This window comes from Orycteropus afer, unplaced genomic scaffold, assembly GCF_000298275.1.
Source record: "Orycteropus afer afer isolate SDZICR_OR568_19922 unplaced genomic scaffold, OryAfe1.0 scaffold00123, whole genome shotgun sequence".
NCBI lineage: Eukaryota > Metazoa > Chordata > Mammalia > Tubulidentata > Orycteropodidae > Orycteropus > Orycteropus afer.
The window spans coordinates 2,256,237-2,270,521 of record NW_006921710.1 but is presented as its reverse complement, the minus strand read 5'-3'; the positions used below and the strand labels follow the sequence as shown (position 1 = coordinate 2,270,521).

General features: G+C 39.1%; 1 protein-coding gene across 1 annotated transcript in view; it reads left to right on the top strand.

Annotated features, from left to right (window-relative positions):
* PRRC2B (proline rich coiled-coil 2B) overlaps positions 1–14,285 on the top strand; it is a 68,164-nt gene that overhangs the window by 17,841 nt on the left and 36,038 nt on the right. The window contains exons 9-10 of the mRNA XM_007944214.2: positions 5,215–5,305; positions 10,796–10,988. Of these exons, the coding sequence (XP_007942405.1) occupies positions 5,215–5,305; positions 10,796–10,988 (284 nt within the window). The remainder of the gene's footprint in view (positions 1–5,214; positions 5,306–10,795; positions 10,989–14,285) is intronic.

Below are 14,285 nucleotides of genomic sequence, written 5' to 3'. Positions count from 1 at the left end.
CTCCTCAGAAGTAAGGTTGGGCAATCCTACTTCTGTAGTGATACTGCCTCAGAAACCCAAGGAGGGGTCGCTATGAGTCAGGGCTGACTCGACGGCATATAACAACAACAACAATAGCTAATGATCATGAGCATTTCTTCATGTGTTTGTTGGCCGCTTGAATATCGTCCTTGGTGAAGTGTCTATTCTTTTTGTTTTCAGATTATCTATACATTGAAAGACACATCTTAATTGTACAGTTTTGACAAATGAATACTCTTGTGTGACCCTGACCTCTGTCAAGATACAGAACCATTGCCTCACTCCAGTCCTTCTCAGTCTTCCTCCCTTCCTGCCACCCTGCTCAAGAGTCTTATTAATATTTTCACCATAGATACTAAGTTTTGCCTGTTATAGAACTTCCTATGAGTGGAGTCATACAGTGTTCATGATTCTTTGTGCTCAAGTTCTGTTGCTCATCATAATGATTTTGAGATTCCTTGCTGTTAAATGTATCAGTAAACCACAGACCAATTGCCATCAAGTCAAATCAGTAGTTCCTTTTAATTTCTGAGATATGTTTTGTTGTATCAGTATACTATAATTATTTGTCCATTCTCACATTATGAATAAGGAATTACTGGGCCAAAGGGTGGGTGTATGATTATGATTCAGTTTTATGTATTCATTTGGAGAGACTCTGTAGGTTTTGGAGTTGGGTTGACTATAATCTTCATGGAAGCTGCTTGCCATGCATGGGTCTTCCACGGTAACCCTGGGTGGGTTCTAACAGGCAACCTCAGGGTTACTAGCTGACTGCAGACCATCTGCACCACCCTGGGACTTTTGATTTAAGTTTATAAGAAGGATCCAAATTTTTACCAAAGTGGTTGTGCCAACAACGTGTAAGAATCTAGTCACTCAATATCCTCACAAAGATTTTTTCCATTGTGTGGCTTGCCTATTCATTTTTGTGATGACTAGAAAATTTTAATATGAAGTGTAACTTACGAATTTGTAAGGTCAATAGTTTCGGGTCCTACCTAAAAAATCTCTACTCCCCCCAGTGGTGAAGATATTCCCTGACATTTCATAGGTCTGTGGTCAATGTTGAATTTTTGTGTATATTGTGAGATAGAGGCTATAGTTCTTTTTATTTTATTTTTCATATACAGATATCCAGTTCCATTCCATTTGTTAGGACTTTTCTTTCCCTATGGAATTGCTTTGACACCTTTGCCAAAAATCATTTACTGTGTAAATGTGGGTTTATTTCTGGACCCTGTTCTATTGATCTATTTGTTCATCCTTATCGTAATACCACACTGTAGGTATATTAAAAAAAAAAAATCACTGTTGTCGAGTCAGGTTTGACTCATAGAGACCCCTCCTTGGGTTTCCAAGGCAGTATCACCACAGAAGTAGATTGCCCAACCTTCCTTTTGAGGAGTGACAAGTGGGTTTGAACTGCCAGCCTTCTGGTTAGCAGTCAAATGCCTTAGGTCCTACGCCACCAGAGCTCCTGTAGTTGTATAGTAAGTCTTAAATTTAAGGCAGTACTCTTTTCAAAAATTGTTTTGATAATTCAAAATTGTTTGCATTTATATATACATTTAAAACAAACTTGTTACTACTTTCAAAGTTGTGGTGGTTATGTTTTTGTGTCAACTTGACTGGGCCTGGTTGAGTGGCTGGGCAGCTGGTGGCAGTTATTCCCCATGATGAGACTGGCAATCAACTCCATGATGGGATCTACCACAAGCAGCTTTGGGATGTGGTCTGCTTCCCATCTATAAGGAGAAGCCCTGGAGATAGTCTCTAGCTTATGGCATGCTTGGACCCTGCATGTAGTTGTGTCATTGTTCATCAGCTTGCCATGCTCTGCCGACCGAGGGATTTAAAATGGACTTGCATTAATGGCCTACCATGTGGTTCGGTAACATCAGGACTGTGCCTTTTTACTTGTTAACCTTGGGCTTGGCAGCCTCAACAGCCAGCAGTTGTCTGAGTGAAGAAAAGCCTCTAACTTCAGTGGGCTGGGAGCTGGAGGCAGAGCTGAAGCCCAAGGCTGAGGGGCTTTCACCCAGCCCCTAGAGTCTGGCACTTTGAACTTGGACTTACAGCCTCCAAATTGTAAGAATAAACTCCTGTTTGCTAAGGCCATCCCATTTGTGGTATATATTCCTGTCAGAACAGCACCAGGTAACCAGAACAAAAGTGCTTGTAGGCATTTTGGATGGAAGTGTGTGTAGTGTATTTTGTTGTTGGAAAACAGCAAAACATACACCAATTCACCTCCCTCTACATGTGCAATTCAGGAACATTAATTACATTCTTCAAGATGTGCAGCCAGTTTCACGCTCCTCTTCTGTGTTGTTCCTCCCCCATGAACATTAACTCACTGCCCTTGTCAGGTTCCTATCTAATCTTTCCAGTTGGTATGGTCAGTTTGATCCTGTGGAGAGAGTTTTTAAAAGAGCATACAGCTCAAGATGGACAGTTTTTACTTGTTAAGCTAAAGTACTGTTTGATTTTAAAACTTCAGGGGATAATTTTGGTTTTAGATTTAAAGATTATCTCAGGACAGTAGCTTCAGGGGTTCGTCCACTCCCCATGGGTCCAGAAAGTCTGGAGTCCATGAGCATTTGACATTCTGTTCTGCAAGTCTCTCTTTTTGATCAGGATTCTTCTATTGAATCTTTGATTAAAATGTTCAGTAATGGTAGCTGGGCACTATCCAGTTCTTCTGGTCTCATGGCAAAGGAGGTAGTTGTTTATGGAGACAGTTAGCCACATGTTCCATATCCTCCTTCTGTTCCTGAGTTTCCTCCCTCCTCTGTTGTTCCAGGTGAATAGAGACTGATTATGGTGCTTTGGATGGTTGCTTACAAGCTTTTAAGACCCCAGGACAAACTAGGAGGTAGAATAGAAGCACTAAATGTGTTAATTACACCAAGCAGCTAATATGTCCCATCAAACTATGACCCTAAATCTTGAAACCAAGGAAAACCAAATCTCATGAAGTTTTTGTTTGTACGTAATCAGCCTCAACAGCTATTCCTTTGTTGTTGTAAATGTACCTCTCATATAAACTTCTGCCAATTAAACTTTTTACAGGTATGCAGCTTACTGACAGCCGTTACAATAATCAGCAGTATAACTCTACCTTTAATTTCTATCACTCTTATAACTAACTCCCCCATCCCCTTCTTTCCAGTCCTTGGAAACCACTAATAAACTTAGTTCTCTATACGTTTGTCTTTTTTTCGTCTTTTTATATAAGTGAGGTCATACAATATTTGTGCTTTTTTATTTCACTCTGCATAATGTCTTCCAGCACCATCCATATTATACATATTATAGTATGTATTAAGACTTCATTTCTCCTATTAGCTGAATGGGAACTCTGGTAGCGTAGTGCCTAAAGCACTTGACTGCTAACCAGAAGGCTAGCAGTTCAAACCCACCAGCCACTCCTTGGAAGGAAGATGGGGCAATCTACTTCCGTAGTGATACTGACTCGGAAACCCAAGAAGGGGGTCGCTATGAGTCAGGTCCGACTTGACGGCACATAACAACAACAGCAGCAACACAACTAGCTGAATAGTATTTCATGGTGTGTATGTACCACATTTTGTTTATCTAGTCATCTGTTGATAAGCATTTAGGTTGTTTCCACTTGTTGGTGATTGTGAATAGTACTGTAATGAACATTGGTGTAACAAAAAATCTCTGTTAGAGTCTGTACTTTCAGTTCTTCTGGGTATATACCTAGGAATGGAATTGCTGGGTCATGTGAGAGTTCTGTTTTTATTTTTTTGAGGACTCCCACATGCTGTTTTCCACAATGGCTATACCATTTTGAGTTTCTACCAGCAGTGGGTAAGGGTTCAGTTTCCCCATATCCTCACCACCAACTTTTGTTGTTTTCTTTGTATGTAGATGTGTTTAAACTTAGTTGTCCTAGTGAGAATGAAAAGTGGTTTTGATTTGCATCTGGTGGTATAGTGCCTAAGCCATATGACTGCTAACCCTCCCCGGAAGGAAGGTTGGGCAATCTACTTCCGTAGTGATACCGCCTCAGAAACGCAAGGAGGGGTCACTATGAGTGGGACCCGACTTGATGGCAGTGAGTGTGGTTTTGGTTGGATGGCTGATGATACAGAGGATCTTTTCATGTGTTCAGTGAAATGTCTGTTCAAGTCTTTTGTCCATTTTATGATTGGGTTATATGTCTTACTCTTAAGTTGTTGACGTTTTTATATATATTTTGGTTATTAGATTCTTATCAGATACATGATTTTTGAAGATATTTTCCCAGTCATCAGTAGCTTAGGTTTTCACTTTTTTGGTTAAAGTCATTTGATAAGCAAAAGGTTTTAATTTTTATGAGATCCTATTTATTTATTTTGTCTTTTACTGTTTGTGTTTTTGTTATTAAACGACACCTTAGTTTTCAATCTTTTAATTCAGAAACCTGGTGAATCTCTTTATTTAGGTCTTCTTTAATTTCTGTCAGCAATGTTTCAATGTAGAGGTCTTAAATATCTTGTGAAATTTATTCTAAACTTTTTTTTTTTTTAATGCTATTAGACATGGAACTGGTTTTTTAAAATTTCATTATATTTAATGTTGTTCTGTAAAAATACAGTTGATTCCTTGTATTGACCTTGTGTGAGACAATTTGCTAGACACACTCATTACTTTTAGTAATTTTTGTTGATTCTGTAGGATTTCCTACATAAGCCATCATGTTGTTTGTAAATAGGGATGTTTTATGTCTTCCTTTTCAATTTATATGCCTGTTTTTTCTTGCCTTATTGTACTTCCCTAATGACTAATGATGCCAAGCATCTTTTCATGTGCTTCTTAGCCATTTGTATATCATCTTTGGAGAAATGTCTGTACGGATCTCACTGGGAAAGTTTGTCTGTTATAAGGGTTGACTCCTACTCAGTTTCTTCCTATTCTTGCTCACTCTCCTGTGCCTTCAAATACACTTTTTAAAATATTTTGTCTAGATTTCAAATTTATCTCCAAGAGGATTAATCTGTAACCAGAACTGCCCTTCACTTTTATCTGCAGTGTTTTCCTGGTGATGGCAGCTGCGTAGTTTGACTTACTCCTTGGTTGGGTTGGCATAATCTTTGACTCCACATAGCTGCCCGTGGTGCTCTCACACTGCTGAAATTCTCGTTTTTTTCTCATTTTTCTTGGGCCCACCTCCTGTTGCAGGCCTTCATGAGGAAGTGGACTATTCTGAGAAATTGAAGTTCAGCGATGATGAAGAGGAGGAGGAAGTTGTGAAGGATGGCAGACCAAAGTGGTAAGGATCCCAGTCCAGGCTGCTGTGTCATGCCAGTGTAACCCGACGTGAGCAGCATGTATATGCCTCGGGGCTTATTGGTGTTGCCATGTGCTGCTCACTGTGCCAACTGCATTTCATAGTTACCCAGCAACCTCTCAAGGTACAGATACTATTTCCGTTTTGCAGATGAAGAATGACAGCTCTTGAGGACAGCTGTTAAGAGATGGAGCCAGGGTTTATATCCATATAGATAGGTCTGATTCCTAAGCTAGCGATCATAACCCCTGTGCCAGTATTTCCCAGAGTGTGTCATGAAGACCATTTGCTTAACAGGTTATCTATGGATGTCATGCACAAAAAGAGTTCTGTGCCCAAGTGAGTTTGGAAAACCAACCTGGGCTCAGTTTCTTTGTTTATTTCAAGATGTCTCACAACCTTGAATACACTAAAATATATTGAGAATCTTTAGGGGAGAAGAGAAAAGCAGTAAGCAGAACAGGTCATATTTATCAAACTTTTTTGACTACATTCAATTTTTATTCCCCCAGTCATGTTATTAGGCTGGTTTGACTCATAAGATTTTTGGAAAATACATTGTTGTTCTATCACCCCTCTAGTTTTTATCATAATTTCGGTAGCATTGACTACTACTTTTTAAACAGTTCCTACAGTTGCTTAGAGCTTTGGCCGCATAGTGGGTAAAGCATTTGGCTACTAACCAAAGAATTGGTGGTTCTAACCCACCAGCTACTCTGCGGGAGAAAGTTGAGGCAATTTGCTTCCATAAAGACTTTCAGCCTTGGAAACACTATGGGGCAGTTCTGTTCTGTCCTGTATGTTTTGCTGTGAGTTGATGGCAATAGGCTTGGTTTCTTTACAGTTTAATTTGCATTTATTTTGAGTACTGGGACATATGAATGTCCTTTGTGTGAAATTGTCTATTTCATTTATACATTTTTCTGTTGGACTCTCTATGTTTTCCTTTAAAATATGATTATTTTAATTATTTAGATGATAATGCTCTGTTATTTGTCGCAAATGTTTTTCTGTTTGTTTATTTTCAATAACTGAACGTTTATATAGTCAAGTCCACAAGTCTTTCTCATTGTGATTTCCTCTTTTGATTCAAAGCTCTGAAAGTAAGTGTTCCTTTTCTGGAGAGAGCACAAAACAATCTTCTGCCATTGTTCTCTGATGCTACACAAAAAATTAACTAATTGAGGCTTGTGTAATTTATTTTGATGCTATTTCTTTTCACCCAAAACTTTGGATGTACTTACGAAATCTCTGTGGGTCATTTATTGGAACACTAAGCTCAGAAAGAGGTACAAACAAGAATTTAAATCAAAGGCAAGGCATAAAATCTGAAACAGTAGGATACTTTATTCTTTGTCTTTTTCAGTTGATGTAAATCAAATATTCAAAATTGATTGAAACATGGACTTTGAACCCAACTTTAACACTGTCTATGACCAAGTACATATCAAATTTAGAGTGTCCAAACAACCTCTCTCAGAAGGAAGGTTGGGCATTCCTACTTCCGTAGTGATAAATGCCTTGGAAACCCAAGGAGGGGTCACTATGAGTCGGGGCCGACTCGATGGCAAATAACAACAACAACTCACATTCTGCAAAGAGGCAATAAGAAATGCCTTGGAAACCCAAGGAGGGGTCACTATGAGTCGGGGCCGACTCGATGGCAAATAACAACAACAACAACAACAACAAACAACCTCTATCCCAAACCTGCTTCCCCTGAACACCGCCCCCCCCACCACCACCACTGCTTTTGATATCTCTGTGTCCTCCTACATGATTCGTTCCTGGAATTTCCCCTGATTCCATCCCTTCCTGCTTTTTGTCTGAGACCAGTATCCTTTCATGACCATTCAGTGGTTTGCCAGCTCATCTCCTTTCTTTCATCCTATCCTTCACACTGTGCCTTAGTTACCTCCACTAAACATAGATCTTCCCTGATGGATCAGGAACCTTCATATGATCTCTCTCTTCTCACAGAGTCAAGTAAGGCATTAGCAGGTGATGCCCTTTCTGTGATTTCCTCATCTACCTTGTCTCATCTTTCTTCCATTTCTTCATACTTGTGTGCAAGGGACATACACACATGCACACACACTAGCCATACCTGATTTATTTTTCTTTTATTTTAATGCACTTTATTGAAATATAATTTATGTATAGTGAAATACACAAAACTAAAGTGACATGGGTCAATGCTTTTTCCTTTTCTTTTTTTTGCAGTGTTCACTCCCCCTCCCATCCCTGGCAACCAACAAAGTTTCCCTCCATATATAAACCTTTCCTTTACCCTCCACAACCACGAACTAATACTATATTTGTCCTTCTGCGATTGACTTATTTTACTGAGCATAATGTCCTCCAAGATCATCCATATTATGCGGTGTTTTGCAGACTCTGCATTATTCTTTAGTACTGCACAGCATTCTGTTATGTGTATGCACCATAGTTTGGTCATTCATTCTTCTGCCAATTGGCACGTAAGTTGTTTCCATCTTTTTGCTATTATAAATAGTGCTGCAATGAACATGAGTGTGCATATATCTGTTCCTGTCCTGGCTCTCACCTCTCTAGGATATATACCTAGTAATGGGATTGCTGGGTCAAATGGTATCTCCCATTGCAGCTTTCTAAGGAATCACCATATTGCTTTCCACAGTGGTTATATCCCTTCACAGTCCCACCAGCAGTGTGTGAGTCCCAGTCTCTCCACATCCCTGCCAGCATTTGTTATTTTCTATCGCGTTGAACCTTGCCATCAGTGCTGGGGTGAGAGGGTATCTCGTTGTTTTAATTTGCATCTCTGATGGCCAGTGATTATGAGCATCTCTTCATGTATTAGCTGGCCACCTGAATATCCTCCTTGGTGAAGTGTCTATCCATGTCTTCTGCCCATTTTTCAATTAGATTGTTAATTCCTTTGGTGTTGAGGCATTGGATTTTTCTATAAATCTTAGAGATAAGTCCCTTGCCAGATATGTAATTATCGGCAAATAGGAATTTGTTGCTGTTATTTTTGTTATGTGCTTTTTCGTGGTGTCGATTTCTTTGTTCCATATACTTCTTTATGCTGAGCTCATTTTGTTTATGAATCGTGTTATCACTTCGTTGCTATTGTTTTAGTATTTGCTAAATATTTGTGCTGGTCCTCTTTTTTATTTGGATGTGAAGGTTTATCATTTTTCTTTGAGGTTACCCTGTGATTTATAGTTTTCATCCCAAGTTTAGAGCAGTCTCCATTCTATCTTGTAGTTGTCTTGACTTCCCTACCCTCTAGAAGTTCTGTAATGACACAGTTTTTTCCTTCTTTTTGGTTTGTAGTTGTCCTCATTTGTCAATTGATGTCTCTGGTTCCCTGTTTACAATCTTGTAGATTTATTTACTTTGGATACTTCCATAGCTGTATTGGTTTCTGTATTATATCATCATGTGTGTTAAAGGTCAGTTGTTGTTGGCTGTTGTTGCTTCTCTGTCCAAAGGGCATCTCTTGTAAGGTTGGTCTGGTTTTAAAAAATTCCCTTAATTTCTGCTTATCTGGAAATGTCCTAATTTCACCATTATATTTGAGGGACAGTTTTGCTGGATACATAATTCTTGGTTGGAAATTTTTCTCTTTCAAGGTTTTAGATATACCATCCCATTGTCTTCTCGCCTGCATGGTTTCTGCAAAGAAATCCAAGCTTGGTCTTACTGGTTGCCCCTTGTTAGGTAACTTTTTGTTTTTCCCATGCTGTTCTCATGATTCTTTCTTTGTCTTTGGTTTTGGTGAGTTTGATGATGCTATGTCTTGGTGATTTTCTTTTGGGGTCTGTCCTGTTTGAGGTTCGTTGGACTTCCTGAATGGATATATTCTCATCTTTCATCATAACAGGAAAATTCTTTTCCATCAAATCTTTGACAATTTTCTCTGTGGTTTTATTTTTCTCTTCCTGTTCTGGAATTCTGATGACACGTAAGTTATTCCTTTTGATGGTATCCCACATGAAACTTAGGCTTTCTTCATTTTGTTTTAATCTTTTTCTGATTTATCCCTTTCCAAAGAAGTGTCCAGGCATTTGCCTTCAATCTCCCTAATTCTGTCTTCCATTGATTCAGTTCTGCTTCTTTGCCCATTCAATGTCTTACCTATTTCTGAAAACTTAGTATTACTCTTTTGGATTTCTGTGCGTAGATTTTGTATCATTTCTAACTTTTTATTTTGTCATTTTGTTCTTGTATTGTCTTTCGAAATTGTTGTAAGGTTTTCTTTGTGTGTTCCTCAATTTTGTCAGTGTTTTCCTTGATCTGCCTCTCAATTCTTTGAAGATACCTAAATATAATTCTTTTGTATTCCTTATCAGGGAGTTCCAATGCTGCTTTTTTCTCAGGGATATATTCTGGGTCTGTATACTGGTTCCTTGTTTCTCCTGCTTTATCTTGCTTTGTTGTGTGGATTGTGACACTCTGTTGTCTCCAAGGCATTGTGACGTTTTTGTGTTTATATTTACTTGGTGATTGTATGTTGTAATGACTTGCCCACAATTTTCGTTTTGTTTGTATGTTATCTACGCAAGTGGGGTACTGTACTGTGCTCCTCTATTTACTAGTTGACAGCAGTTATACACTTACCACCTGTCTCCTTTCCTGTTGTCAGCTTTTCGTATATCCTTGCCAACCTTGGCAAACAGAGCCTCTTCTTAGGTCCCTGGAATCTGAATGAGAATGCTGTCACTTTAAAATTCAAAATGGTTGCCACTTATAAAGATTCAAAATGGCTGCACCCTCAGTCACTTTAAATATCCAAAATGGCTACCGTGTGTAAACAGTCAAAATGGCTGCGCCCTCCAGACAGTGGAAAGTCAACAGCTTAGGTTGTCTCCCTCCTTGCTGTTTCCCTTCCTAGTCATAGGACCACCAGCGCGGTCGTTCCCTGCATCCCTGGTGACCAGGACTGATCTTTAGGTCAATTCTCAAGTCTCAACCCCCCTTGGAAATATTCAGACTGTTGGTCCCATCAGAGTAGCTAACAGTCCGCAGCTCCAACCATCTCTGTACTCCCTGTTTTCATTCAGGTTTTTCCACTAGTCAGTGCCTAATCCAGTTCTGTATAGTTCCTTTCAAAGCTCAGGGCTCCAGGATTATCTTCTGTATCTCTTTCATTTGTTCTTTCTTTTCTTTGTTGAAGAGGGTCTGTCTGTATTGCTTGTCTGCCTGTTCCTCCATCTTAGCAGAACTCCATACCTGATTTCGTTTTTCTCTGAAGTTCTTTATTTACTAGGCACCTCTTTGCATAAATTAGGAGGTTAAGTATCCTACCTAGAGCTGAATTTTGGTATTCTGGGCATGTCTGCTCACCCATAAGGGTGTCTAGTATGATGAAGGAAATACGTATATAGAAAGCTGACCTTGGGATTCCCAAGGACCTCTAACCAGTAAGATCAGATCTTTCTTGGGCTCACTGGGCAAACTAACACCAAATGTGATTTGTCCTAGGAACAATTGGGATCCCAGAAGGCAACGGCAGTTGTCAATGAGCTCTGCGGACAGTGCTGATATCAAGCGTACCCAAGAGGAAGGAAAAGACTGGGGTGAAGCAGTAGGCATGTCCCGTGTCGTCCGAAAGATGCCAGAACCTCAGCTACCTTCAAGGAAGCTTCACAGTTGGGCATCAGGCCCTGAATATCAGGTACCATGGGCACTTGAGAGGTTCTGTGCCAGGTTGATGAAGTGGGACACACACACACACAAGCTCTTTTTAAGTTCATTTGACCAGAATTGCAAGTCAAAGACTACATACAACAGATCGTCTAGCTGGGCACCTTCTGTATTTGCATATCACAGAGGTTATTGGCTGGGTTCCCGAAAAGTCCTAGGTGGGCATTTATTATCATTATTATTTAAAAAAATTTTTTTTCTTAAGTCTTGAACAGCCACAAACTTACAAAAAAGTTGGAAATAAAATACAAAGAATTTTTTTTTATGAACCATTTGAAGAATATGTTGCTAACCTGATGCCCTTTAGAACACATTAGTATATATTTCCTACCCCAAAAAAAAGGACATTCCTCTTGGATAGGTAACCACAGTGAAGCCATCAAAATCAAGAAATTAGCCATCACATTCTCAGACCCCATTCAGCTTTTACAAATTGTCCTAATAATGTTCGTTATAGGGAAGGATCCAGTGCAGAATCACATACTGCCTTTAGTTGTCATATCTCTCTGGTCTCCTTCAGTCTGGCATACTTCCTCAGCTTTTCCTTAACTTTCGTGACTTTGACATTTATTTTGTGGAACATTCCTGAAATTGATGTTTCCTCATGATTATGTCAAGGTACTTATCTTTGGCAAGGATCTTACAGAGGTGTCAGACTCTTCTCATTGCATCCTACCTAGTGACCATAATTCCCCTCTGTTCACTTTGATTACTTGATGAAGGAGATGTCTGTCAGGCTTCCCACTTTAAAGCTTCTGATTAATAAGAATTTTGTGGAGTGATGCTTTCAGATTGTGTAAACATCCCATTTCTTAATAAAGTTTTAATTAATTTTTATTTTTTATTTTAATAGGTTATAATCTGTTTCTCCTTATTGATTTTGAAACTCAAGTTTGTCTTTGATTTGGACATTGAAAACCTCTTCAAACTGGCTTCTTTGCCCTTTTTACATATCTTGATCATTTTTGGGCACCTCCTTGCTTCCTTGGCCCTGGAATCAGTCATTTCACCAAGAAATACTGGTTGCAGTTAGTTAAGAATAGTTTTTTTTTTTTTTTTTTTTAAAGAATAGTGTTTTGAAACTAATATCTGGGCATCGGAGTGCTCACTACCTTTGGGAGTTAGGCATTGTCTGTCTGTCTGTCTCTCTCTCTTTCTCTGTGTGCATGTGCACACATTTGCATCTATATCTTTCTATGTCTGTCTATGGAAAACCCAGAGTTTATACTGATAGATCTAATTTACAGCAGTCATTCTAGTTTTCTTCCTTCCTATATTTGTAGCTCCTTTTCTCCAGCAGTGAGAAATTGATCTCCCATTATCCCTAGTACTTATTTTTATTTAGTCAATGTGACCAATCTCCCATTTCCACTGTCACCCTCTCCTCCTTGTATAGATGGCCTTCCTTACCCTATGTAGACTCTAATATCCCTATTCCAGGCATGGGCACCCTCCAACATGGGTGCCCTGAATTTTCATGGTGGCCCATCTCCAAATGGAGAATGTCTTTCTTGCCCTACTTGATCTCTGACTGCCCACTTAGAGCCATCCTTGCTTCCCTGGCCCCCTGGCTCCCCTGGCACCAGGTGCCTGCCTTGCTCTGCCACACCTAATGACTTCAGGACTGAATTATTCAGTAGGGAAAGAAGTGGGGGAGGAGAAAACATTATTTTGGATACATTTGGTAAAACTTGCCATTTTCGGTACGCTTTACTATTTAAGGGGTATCTTTGATGGCGTAGTGCCTAAGGCATTTGATGGTTCAAATCCACCAGCCACTCCTTGGAAGGAAGATTGGACAATCTGCTTCCACAGAGATAGTGCCTCGAAAACCCAAGGAGGGGTTGGTATGAGTCAGGACCAACTCGATAGCAGTGAAGTTTTTTTTTTTTTTTTTTTTAATATTTATATGTAATAATTATAAAATATAAAATAATGCCCATTGCTGTCAATCTTTCTTAAGTGCCTATTATGTGCTAAGGGGAGCCCTGGTTATGCATTGGTTATGCACTCAACTGCTAACTGAAAAGTTAGCAATTAGAACCCACTAGCTCAGCCGCTCTGTGGGAGAAAGATTTGCCAGTCTGCTTCTGTAAAGATTTACAGCCTTGGAAAACCTGTGAGGCAGTTCTATACTGTCCTATAAGGTTACTATGAGTTGGAATTGACATGATGGAAGTGGGTTTGGTTGGGGTTTATTAGACACTGTGCTAGATACAGGGGGCACAAAAGGGAAACAAAATAAACCCAATACCCTTCTTTTGGAAATCACCCTGCCATTCAAATTTTCATTTATATGTTAAAGTTGTTGAGTATTTAAAAAAAAAAAAAGTTTCACTTGATCTATCTATGGCAACACTGTTAACAAAACTGAATTGATAATAATAAAATCTGTATAATAAATACATGCATCTTAGTCTTCTGCCCACATATCTGATAGAAGCACTGTCTTGATTCAAATGTTTTATAGACTATTTAGTTTATAAAAGGAGCTCTGGTGGCACAGTCATTAAAGCACTCAGCTACCAAGCAAAAGGTTGACAGTTTGAACCTTCCAGCTGCTCTATGGTAAAAAGATGAGATAAAAAGATTTACAGCCTTGGAAACCCTATGAGACAGTTCTACTCTGTCCTGTAAGGTCATCATGAGTTAGAATCGACTCGATGGCAGTGGGTTTTGGTTTATGAAATGATAGCTAATTATAGGATGGTTTAGAAAGGTAAATCAGCCTCTTCACATACCCTTGTGATTCTACTATTTCATTTCTGGGAAATACCTGAAATAAAAAATCAGAGTTACATATGCAAGAAGACAATGCATAGCCATTGCACAGCATGGAAAAAAGTTAAGATTTAATGGCAAAGTGAAAGAGAAGTACATATGTTAGTCCCAACTGATATGTAAAAAATACCTTCATCCTTCTAAACTGTGAATTTATAATCTTTTATAATGGCAGAAATTATCTGAGGATTATGAGAAAATAATTCTTAGGAGAAAAGGCCTTGGTTACACTAAATGTTGTATATTTCTTTCACTAATTAATGGAGAAGAAAAGGCATAATTTGGATTATTCTCCACTTAATGATTTTTGACAGTTGTATACGCTTACATAAGTACCACTCAGTTGTTGTTGTTGTTGTTGTTATGTGCCTTCGAGTCAAACCCGACTCATAGCGACCGCTCCTTGGGTTTCCGAGGCAGTATCACTACGGAAGTAGGATTGCTCAACCTTCCTTCCAAGGAGTGGCTGGTGGGCTTGAACCACCAG